This window comes from Mustela lutreola, chromosome 8 (genome assembly GCF_030435805.1).
Source record: "Mustela lutreola isolate mMusLut2 chromosome 8, mMusLut2.pri, whole genome shotgun sequence".
Taxonomy (NCBI): domain Eukaryota; kingdom Metazoa; phylum Chordata; class Mammalia; order Carnivora; family Mustelidae; genus Mustela; species Mustela lutreola.
The window spans coordinates 144,385,519-144,396,651 of NC_081297.1; the positions used below are offsets into that span (position 1 = coordinate 144,385,519).

Genomic DNA, 11,133 nt, shown 5'->3' on the forward strand with positions numbered 1-11,133 from the left:
TATCAGCAGAGGGAGCTTGGGCAGGTCCCAACCTCGGGGAACCGGTTTCCAGGGTGGAAAGGAACCCCTCCAAGTGGGGACTCTGTGTCCTGGGATGACACGATAGGGGGTAAAAGAGGCCCAGGGCACCCCCAGGCGGGAGGTGTGGACGACCAACGGTCTCTGGAAGCTGACAGGGGCCCCAAGTCAAACCAGCCAGGAGCAGGCAGCAGGCTATTATATATCATGCTTTTAATACAAACTTAAAAAAATCTGGAACAATATAAACTGTACAGATTTGATCAATCTTTTTGTTTTGTTTTTAAACTAAATCTCTAAACACACCAATGTCCCATTCCAAAATATTGCACAACATTCTGAATACAAAACGCCTGATTGTATTCCTCCTTCACTAAAGAAAACAAGTTCATTACCCTGCCCCCCCAAGCTCCTCTCCACGCTGCCTCAATGCCCTCCTTCCCATCCCTAGGGGTCAAACTAGAGAATCTGTAGCTCACTGCATTGAGAAAAATACATCATTCCGGACTGAAAGCTTACATTCTTTACAAGACGGTCCACCTTTTGATTTGTTCCTGGGAAAGAGGGGCAGACAGAGAGAGGATAGGGAAAGGGGAGAAATAGGTTTAATTCTCCTCTTTTTTTATTTTAAAGTTTGTTTTTCCTGAAAAAATATCTGTTTCTCTCCTCTTTTTAAGAAAAAATCTTGAAAAGAAAAAAATTACGTTTTTTTTTACGTTAGAAATATACATATATTATATATACCTCTTACATTTTACAAATGTAGCAAATTATTCAATACAAACGGACACCAAAAAATGTAAAAAATAAAAAAAAAGTCTTCCTACGAAACCAGGTAAATTAGTGCAGGTTTTTGTTTTTGTTTCCTTAAAAAAAATAAAATTGAAGCAAAAATGCCTAGATTTGAGACGAGACAGACTGAACTGGGCCCAAGAGTCCAGCACGGGAGTCATGCTCCTGAACATACATTTTTCTTCGTATTTCAAAAGACACTAAGGGGTTGGTCTCCCCTCTCCCTAGATGCCGTGAGAAACAAGCCGACCGGGGGTGGTGGGTACCTGTGTCCTTGAGTGTAAGGGAAAGGGGGCCGGAAGAGGGCATAAATAAGGCAGCATCCAACCTTTCCCAGAGAGCAGCCATCTGCCTGGGCCTGTCACCTGTGTGGGAGCGGAGGGCTAGGGAGAGGGAAGCCCGGACTGGGCTGGCCCCTGAGAAACCTAGGGGACAGAGGATACTGGGCTGAGGAGCCAGGGCGTTGCCCCTCTGGGGGAGGTAGAGCTGGTGCCCATTGCAGGGGGAGGAGACTGGCAGTGTCTGTCTGGGCAGGACCCACTGCCACGGCGGTCGCCCCACTTGGGGACACTGAGGAGGGTGGGGTGGGGTGCCGAGGGCTTTGGTACTTTTTGGTTGATGGAGGGCCCTGATGCCACGTGGCCCACCAGCCAAAGCATCACAGCATGAGTGGAAGCTGGCTCACGGGGGTCAGGTGGGAGAAACTTCTCTCTTGGCAGACACGGGAGCCGCTGTGCTCCCGTAAGACACGCATGCCACCTGCGATGGCCCAACCACCTGCCCAAGCGGGCCTGCCCGATAGACTGCTCCTCACAGCAGGAGGCCCAGCGGGGTTGGGTCGGGCAGTGCGGGGAGGGCAGGAGGTACCGAGAAGTTCTCACGCAGGCAGGGGCAGAAACATACTAAAATCACATCGACAAACAAAGGACTAAGAAGTCTCAGTTCAAGGCTCAGGACTGCCCACTTGAGGCGATGACCCCAAACTCCCACCCTGGGTAAAGGTCACGAAACAGGAGGATCTGAGTCCGGGGACTTGTCTTAGGCATCAGGGGCTGGTAGGCTGGTATTCCCTCAGCCCATCACAGCCATCTCCCCCCTTTTTTGGTCAAAAATAAAAGTGCAGATCCCTCCGCAGTCTGGAAACCAGTTCCTTCTGCAGTATTTTCCCCTGGGAGTGTCTCAGGCTCAGCCAACACGTGACCCACCCTACAAAAGGACTGACAACCCACCCGGCCCGTTCCCCAACCTCCTACATAAATAAGCACGTCCCACAATCTGGAATCATGTTGGGGGCGGGGGGGGTTCACATGGCTTGGAATCCTTTAAAACAGGACAGCAAACCACGCACGCGCTCGCACACACACCCGCCCCACCTCCTTCCCCACAACCTCAGGCCCAGGGAAGAAGGGGCTGCAGAGAGGCCACAAGTGTCAACGGCTGAGTCCCCAGGGCCACAGTGGGGGTCTGGGCGGCGGCGGGGGGTGGGTGGGGGGGGTGGGGGTGGCGGAGGGGGCGGCGGTGGTGTAGGGCCACAGGCCAGAGATGAAAGCAATTCCACTAGACAGAGTGCTACCCTCCCCGGAGCCACAGACTCCGCTCTAGCGGGAGGGTGTCCAGTAGACAGCCCTCAGCTCCCCGCGGCTCAGGCCTGAGAGGGAGCGGGGCGGGGCTGGGGTCAGACCTATTTGGGTGGCAGGGCCCAGAAGGCCTGCTGAGGTTGGATGGCTTTGAGTGAAAGCAGAGCTGGGGGACAGAGGCAGTGACACAGGGCAACCTCTCCCTGCTGCGGGCAGGGTCAGGCCCCAGCTGTGGCTCTTCCTTCCCTGTGAGCGTGGACACACCATTCCTCAACCAGGCGTGTGCAGGGGAGGGAGGGAGGGAGCGGGAGCAGCATTCACATCTGGACCATTCTTAGCACAGGAAGCCGCTAATTAAAGATGTTATATAGAAAACTACATGTAAAAAAAAAAAAAAAGAAAGAAAGAAAAAAGAAAAAGAAAAAATATAAAACCCAAACCAACCAAATAAATCAGAGGCAGGCAGGGAGACAGCAGGGGGTTGCTTCAGGAGCCCCCTCCCACTCCATGCCTGGGCTGGATCTTTTTTTTTTTCCTAGAAGCCAGAGTGAGAAGACTGGGAATCTTTCTGTGTATTTTTCTTTTCCTCTTTTTTTGGCCTTTCTTTTCCTTTCTCTTTTCCGTGGTCGCGGGGTCAGTTGGCCAGCACGACGGGCTGGAAGGGCTGGCTGGGATACTGCATGGTGTTCAGGTTGTAGCTGAGGCCTTCCACGAAGGGCGTCTTCTCCAGGAAGAGGCTGTTGGCACCGCCCCCAAACACCTGCGCCACGTCGAAGCTGCTGCTGTTGCACGAGCCGGCCCCGCTGGCCCCGCTGGCCCCGCTGTCGGCCCCATCGAAGAAGAGGCTAGGGGAGCCCCCGCCGTTGTACACGAACTCCTTGGCATTGGGCGAGAGCTGGGACTGAGGGCCCGGGGTGGCCGCCATGAAGTTCAGCGAGTGCAGGGACAGAGACAGGCTCTTGTGCTTCAGCAGGCTGCTGGTGGGGGAGCGGGCCAGGCGGGGCTGCGGCTGGGGAGGCTGGGGGATGCTGGCCCCACCGCCCGTCACCCCCCCGCTGCTCGCGGCACCTCCCCCCTTCTTCATCTTGGTGGAGCCAAACTTGGTGGCCGCGAAGGAGGCGGTGGTGAAGGTGATGGGCTGGGCAGAGCGGGGGATGAAGGTGGGGCTGGGCGACTGGCCAAGCGACGGCGACGGGGAGTTGGACAAGGAGCTGTCCTGGCTGCCAATGGGCACGAAGACCTGCGCGTCAGGGTTGAAACTGCTCTTGAACTCCTTGTCCAGCTCTGGGGCGACACAGCCCTCGCTGTCATCCAGGTATAGCACCTTCACTGCCCCCTTCTCGCCGATCTGGTAGGACACTTCGAACGGGTCAATCCAGACACTCAGCTCCTCAGGCACGTTGGCCCGCACATCCTCCACGGCCAGGCCACTCCGCCGGGCCGCCAGCTCCACCACGGGGTCCACGAGCTCCCCGATGTGAACACAGCGGAAGCCAGAGCCCTTCAGGGGCTTGTCAGGGTACCAGTGGCCTTCGTATTTCTTTTTCAGGAGCCGCTCCAGCTCCTCCCCGAACAGGTCTGCCCGGCGCCGGGGCAGCTTGTTGTACAAGTAGGAGATGATAAAGTTCAGGGCCACTTTGATCTCCAGCTGCATGGTCCCCTCCAAGGCGGCAGATCAGCTCCGGGCACGTGTATGCAAGCTGAGGGCAGTGGCAGATGATGGAAGGTAGGCAGGCTCCGGCTCCAGACAGCTCTGTGAACCGAGAACAAAGGGCATTATGAGTAGATGTGCAGAAAGCCAGGCGGGGCTGGGAGTGGGATAGGGGGGGCTCATGCAAGGGAGAGCAAAGCACCAACTTTAGATCACGCAGACTCAGGGCCCCTTTTCTGCTCCACTAGTGACTGGCTTGCTTGTGTGGCTGAGGGCTCACCACTTTCTTCTGAGCCTTAATCTCATCAGTGACATAAGGTTACCATGAAGAGTAAGTTAGCTCAAGGATGTAAACTGGCTCGCAGCAAACCTGCTATGTAGAAGACACTTGATAAGATGAGCTATGGTTTTGTAAGGAATTCTAAAGAAACAGGCGTGCTGTGGTTTCCACTGTTTTGAGAATCCAAGTCACTATACAACTACTATTAAAAAAAAAAAAAAAAAGCAAAAACAAAACAAAACACAGACAAAAAACAAGACCCTAATTCAGCTGGAGAAGGGGAAGCTCTTGCTAACTAATCTTCATGATGTCTTAGTGAAGTCGTGATCTCGAATGGTCACAGGCCAAGATATAAGTTCAAAGTCCTTAGTTTTTCTCCTTAAATGGAAAGGGCTATGGATCACTGAACAGGAAGCAGCACTGCCAACTTTTCACTGGGGGCTCCGGCTCTTGTCACATCCAGTCTGTCATCCTGGGCCCCGTCACTTCTGTGCTCTCTGGCTCACTCTGGGTTTGCAGAACTGATGTAAGAACACAGTGTGACCAGAGGGTGCATTTCCCTCCAGGCAGCCTTCGAGAACGGAGAACACGATCCCCAAGAAGTCAAGACCTGTTACAACCAGAGGTGTGGGCCAAAAGGGACCGCTGACCAGGGGCTGTTTCAGGGAAACCGAGGAAATGGAACGGAGGCAAGGACCCCGTAGGCTGAAAAGTCCTTAAGCGCAGCACTGGTGCGGCCTGAGGGACTCTCTGGCTTTTGGCTAGGGGGTAGGTGATGAGGGGGCAAAGAGAAGAAATTTTCCACCACTCTACAGCCTCCAGCTGGGGACTCATCACCACTCAGTCTCCTGGGGACTGTCTGACCACCTGTCCTTGGCACCAGATCAGACTTCTCAAGTGTTTGGAGATCCCCGGAGAGGAGACAGCCCAAGATAAACACTCAGATTGTTATTTTGGGATTCTCTCACAGCCGGCTCCCACAGAGGTCAAAAAGGTTTACTCCTGAGGTCTGGGCCAGGCTCATGTCTCAGGAAGATGATCTGTAAAGTCCTGAAAGCCAGTGATCACTTTCTCCAAAAGGCAGCTCCAGGGTCATGCTGTGGGAAGACTGAGAAGGACCCCCTTCAAGGGTCAGAGGGGCCGGAATTTGCTCCCAGGCCTCCGGGTGGGAAAGTGCTGCTGAGCTCAGCGAAGAGACAAGACTAATTCATGATCCATCAAGGGCCTCTTCTATCCTGTAACAGATTTGGAGCTGGATTTTCATTAAAATCCCTTCTGGGTCCTGCACAGAGTATTCAGGGGCTAATTTGAGGCTTGGGGGTCTTGAGTACCTTTTTTGAGTACTGGCTCAGCTCATTTCCTTATAATTCTCTGGACTGGGGCCATGGCTCCTAGGGGTACTGTTAGGACTGGATCCCTGGGCAAAGCTCTCTTGGGTGAATATCAGAGAAGAATGGCGTATCATAGGACCCCACCCTCATTTCAGGTCTGAGCAGAGGGTCACATGGGGATTCAACAGAGAGGCCATGAACACAGATCAATTCCAGAAGGTTTAAAGAGAGAGAGAGAAAAAAAATGGTAAAGATAGGGGGCTTTCTGTTTATAAGGATTGGGTTCATCACCAGATGCAAGGCTGGCCACCAGGGCTACAAGCCTCCCCCAAGAGGAAGTCTACAAGGGCCACAGCAGCCCTCCGGAGGTGTCCAACATGGAGGAGATGAAAAAGTTGTGAAGAAAGTTGGCACTGGTTCCCCAAGATGGGCCTGGAGTTAAAGACAATGTTTTCAAAGTGTTTTTGAAAAGTAAAACAGACTTAAATATGACATGACACTTCCCCAAAGCACCGCATGGCCTCTTGGTATATCACTCACACTAAGGGGCTCCTACACCTTTCTAGGCCTCCTCAACCTTTGCTGTGTACATGCCTTACCAGCCAACCTCCCCTGAAGTGTTCAGCCTCAAATGGAAGCATTTTTATTTATCTATTTTTTTAAAATTAGGTTTTCCTTAGTTAACATACAGTGCAGTATTGGTTTCTGGAGTAGAATTCGGTGGCTCATCATTTACATACAATACCCAGTGCTCACCACCACAGGTGCCCTCCTTCCTCTTTATCACGCATCTAGCCCACCCCCCACCTCCCTCCGTCAACCCTCAGTTTGTTCTCTTATTATTAAGTCTCTTAGGGCTTGTTTCCCTCTCTCCTTTTTTTTTTTTTTTTTTCCTTTTCAAAACGGGAGCATTTTAAAATGCAGGCCAAAGTCATTGGGAAATAAGCCTCCCACCCCAAAATACAATAGAACCACTGTCATCAGCCCTGCCTAGCTAACCATTTTCTGCAGCATAAGCAACCAAGGCTGCACACCAATTTCTACCTCAGTGATGCTGCCACACAAATAAGGAAGCATATAATGCCATCTTTGCCTCTTTAATTGGAGAACAGGCCTGGCCAGATGGCTGTGGGGTGGAACCTTTCAAAAATGCTGGACAACCAGAATGAGATTTTCTGCTCTATCAGCTCAGGCTCTAATTTTGACTTCAAGAAGCTTATGGAACAGAGGATTAAAGGACTGGTGCTGTCTTGTCTTTAACTAAAGACAGGAGTGACCACTCGGATGAGTTTGTTCATCTTTTTTTTTTTTTTTTAAGGTCGTGGACAAATTCTACACTCATATATAAAATATTCATAGAATGTGGTAAGATTAGAAAGCTTAGTAGTAACTACTCTTCAGTACAAATAAGAAATAAATTCAAGTTAAGAGGGAAGAGAGAACTCTAAGATCTTCTCCAACCCTGGCTCAGGTGCAAAAGGCCAGAAAGGTGGCAAAAAGTAAAAACAAGAACAAGAGGAAACAAACAACCCCCGCCCCAAAAACACATCAAAGACAGGAAAGTGTTTAACAACAGCAACATCTACCTTTTGTTAATGTATCAAAAAGTTGCGAAGGGCAGTGCTGTCCAATTTCATTAGAATCCAATCCTCCTTCACTTTTTATTCCCAACAGCAAAATTAATGTGGGATTCAGATCCCTTGTGCTGACTTGTGTTTTTTTTTTTTTTTTTTAAGATTTATTTATTTATTTGACAGAGAGAGATCACAAGTAAGCAGAGAGGCAGGCAGAGAGAGAGAGAGGAGGAAGCAGGCTCCCTGCCGAGCAGAGAGCCCGATGTGGGACTCGATCCCAGGACCCTGAGATCATGACCTGAGCCCAAGGCAGCGGCCTAACCCACTGAGCCACCCAGGCGCCCCTGACTTGTGTTTTAAAGAGTGCTTAAGAGAAGGACAAAAATGGGGTAAGAAAAGTGGTTGGGGTACCTGGGTGGCTCAGTGGGTTAAGCCTCTGCCTTCAGCTCGGGTCATGATCTCAGGGTCCTGGGATCGAGCCCCGCATTGGGCTCTCTGCTCAGCGGGGAGCCTGCTTCCTCCTCTCTCTCTGCCTGCCTCTCTGCCTACTTGTGATCTCTGTCAAATAAATAGATAAAAATCTTTAAAAAAAAAAAAAAAAAAGAAAAGTGGTTGCTGCAGTCAATGATATGGTAATGGAGTTTCCAGAAAGAGCTTATGACAAAAATGCGAAGGAAGGTTTTTTAAGAAGAAAATCAGTGTTTTAAAGGGGAAAAGGAGGGACGCCTGGGTGGCTCAGTTGGTTAAGCAGCTGTCTTCGGCTTAGGTCATGATCCCAGCGTCCTGGGATCGAGTCCCACATCGGGCTCCTTGCTCCGCAGGGAGCCTGCTTCTCCCTCTGACTCTGCCTTCCACTCTGTCTGCCGGTGCTCGCTCTTGCTCGCTCTCTCTCTGACAAATAAATAAATAAAATCTTTTAAAAAAGGGGGGGGGGAGGGATAATGGTGAGGGAACTCCTCGGTTCCCAAACCATGTATACCTATAAAAATATCCAGGCACCTCAAGTCTTAACATCCAATGATCCTACAACCAAGCACTATCAGAATCAAATGAGTCCCGCAAGAGGAGTCGGGTGAAGGGGTCCTTAATTTTGACAAGGCCACCAGGTGTCGCAAACCGGATCCCAGGGAGTGAGAACCAGGTGGGAGCACCAGGCCCCACCCCGCCAGTGTCAGAGGCAGAGACCCACACCAGCGGGTACGCTTGACGGCCTTCCAGGACTTGTGCGGACGGACCGCAACACCCTGCAAGTCTCGACCACGTCCCTCAAACGTGGACCAGGCAAGCCCAACTCTTCTGACTAAGAAGGCCCTTTCTGGGGCACTCGATTCCTGTGAAGCCAGGAAGACTTCACTGAACTCCAACGTAGGCCGGCAGCGAAGGCACGCTCTGCACGCTGGGAACTGTAGTTTTCCGACACCTCACGCTCAAATCGGAGCAAGTGACCTACTTTCTCTGCAAACTACACTTCCCTGCGCGCTTTGCGAAGGTTCAGCCAGCGAATTACGCATGCCTGGTAAGGGGAGCTGAGCGAGGTCCGAAGGACCGAGGAAAAGTTTCCGATGCACATGCGCGCTATGGTGGACGCCCCCCCTCCGCCCACCGCCTAATACATTTTATATAAATTTACCCATAAGGCCTACTCCCCGAATTGTACCACTCCACCGTATTCACGTCTTGGTCTCAAGAAAGGCAGAACTGCCCCCTCCCCCCTTTCACAGCCTCCCTTGACTGTTCAATTAAGGATCTCCATCTAATGAGTTTTTTCTGGGTGAACACGGTGGGCTGGGACAGATAAAGGTCACACCACCGCCCCCCATTCCCACCCCGCCCCTGCCGCTTAATCTGTATTCCTTGGGCTGGGTGGTCTCCGGCTGGGGTTGCTGTAGGGACGGTGAATTCAAAGAGGAAAAAAGCCTTTTCACTTAATGCCCGGCGGGCTCAGCTCCAGCACCCCGACAGCCAGAAAAGGCAGGAACTAAACCCAGTTCTTCACTCCTCTCGGCCAAAGAAATTCCCAGTTAAGCTGCGGAGAGGCGCCGGGCCAAAAATCAGAAGGCCCAAAGCCAGCAGGGCCCAAGCCTCACCCCTCTTCTAATCCAAGTCCAAGTAACTAGACCCAGCTAGGGAAATGGGAAAAGGTTCCGGCGAGGGAAGGAAAAACTGTGCCTCTGACACCCGAACCACATATTCTAATTCTTGAAATTGTTTGTGAGTCTCCTCCCATTGCAAGGCCTGCTCTATGACCAGACTTACCAGATCCTCGGCAAAGCTCCCCTACACGGTGTTAAACCTCCCTAATCCTTCCTCCCACACAAGCTTCTTTCCCCCACTGCTTAAGAGGGGGATGGGGACAGGCGCCCAAGAAAGCAATAGGAGTGTTTTTCTGCTGGAAAATCAAGGATGAGGGGGGTCACTCCCAAGGGAGGGTGGATAGGAAGGAAAAGAAGAAATGTTAGACACTGAGCAAGGCACCCGAGACCCCCTCCGCTGGCCCAAGCTGAAGCCGGCTGTGTAGTGTTCTGGTTCCTCTGCGGGGTGGGAAAAGGCCAGCCAGCGGCCCCTCCTCCTTCTGCTCCTTCCTCCCCTCCCTCTCTGGTCAAGGGCACAGTCCATCCTCTGGGCAGGACGAGAACGAGCTTGGAAGTAGGGCTCTTCCTCCCAGGCATCTCCCCGGGATCAACCAGAATCCACTCACTGGTATTGCTGTAAAGGCACTTTCCCCCGCCCCCCGCACAGTTTTCCCTTAAAATACTAAAGCCAAAACGGTAAATTCTGGTTCAGCCGCCGGAGGACAGTCACCACTGACCGGTCCAAAAGAGGATGTCTACCTTCTATCTCTCAGCTCCACAGGGCCAGAAATAAGCCCTATTAATTATCACCACCCCCTTCCCAGCACACGGGAAAAGAAGCAAAAAACAAGGCCTGGATCCCCTTCCTTCCTCTGATTTATTTCGTGGTGATGGAAGTTATCATTTGAAGGTGGTACAAGAAAAAATCTAGCGAGTCTCTACGATACGAGGGGGGCGGAGAGGGGAGGAAATGCACCCCACCCAGGAGGGGGCCACACTCAGAACACCCAGCGGAGAGGAGCACCGGGGAAGGGGGGTGTTCTATAGGGGCGATGGAAGGGGAAAGGAACGTGTTAGCCAGTCCTCGGGGTGGGCGCACGACAGCAACGTGCAGCGAAGCAAAGAGCGGGAGTGGGACGGGGGTGGGAGAAGGCGTCTCAGGGGTCCCCGCCGCCCGCACGCCCCCCGCTCACTCACTCGGGTCTCCGCGGTGGCTGGGCGGCTTCTCCCTCCAGGGTGGTCCTGGGCGCGGGGCGGACGTCGCTCTTCCTTTCTGGGCGCTGCTGGGCAGGAGGCTGATGGGTCCTTTTCTTCGTTGAGGGTTGGGGGGCAAGTGAGGGAGTTTGGGGCTATGACTCTCAATTCTAATTCTTTCAGCTTTTTGGAGGTCAGGCTCGGTGGAGAGGGGACGGAAGGCGGGCGGGCGGGCCGGCCGGCGGCGACGGCGCGGGGATGTCGGACCGGAGGGCGGCTCGTGTCGCGGGCGGTCCTGCCCTTCTGGCCCCGCGTCGCCCAAACCACTCGCTTCTCTCCCGCGACGACCCGCACCTTCCCGCGCCCCGGCCCGAAGTGAGCAAAGTCAATGAAAAGTTTCACCCTTAGCAACCCTGCGCACGGATCCTGCTTCCCCACCCCTGCGTGATGCGTCCCTCCGCCCTGCAGGGGCGGGGCCGGGCGCCGGGCCGGGACTACTTCGCAGCCCGCCGGGCGGCTTAACCCCTCGCGCCGCGCGGTCCCTTGTGCCCCCTGCCCACCCGGGGTTCCCGGGGACCTCCTCCCTTCCGCCAGCCCTCCTGTGGCCGGCCTCTTCTCACTCAGATCCCAGCCCAAATGCCAGC

The 11,133-nt window shown here is 53.2% G+C and overlaps 1 protein-coding gene across 1 annotated transcript; it reads right to left on the reverse strand.

Moving 5' to 3' along the window:
- Nucleotides 1–214: 214 nt before the first annotated feature.
- Nucleotides 215–10,921, reverse strand: TOB2 (transducer of ERBB2, 2). Its single transcript, XM_059187104.1, has 2 exons — nucleotides 10,493–10,921; nucleotides 215–4,140 (listed from the first exon to the last, which is right to left on the reverse strand). Exon 2 carries the CDS (start codon nucleotides 4,039–4,041, stop codon nucleotides 3,022–3,024), a length of 1,020 nt encoding a protein of 339 aa, XP_059043087.1. The 5' UTR covers nucleotides 4,042–4,140; nucleotides 10,493–10,921; the 3' UTR covers nucleotides 215–3,021.
- Between the last annotated feature and the right edge of the window lie 212 nt (nucleotides 10,922–11,133).

Coding starts and splice junctions, on each gene's coding strand:
- TOB2 (XM_059187104.1), bottom strand. CDS start 4,041: ATGCAGCTGGAGATCAAAGTGGCCCTGAACTTTATCATCTCCTACTTG.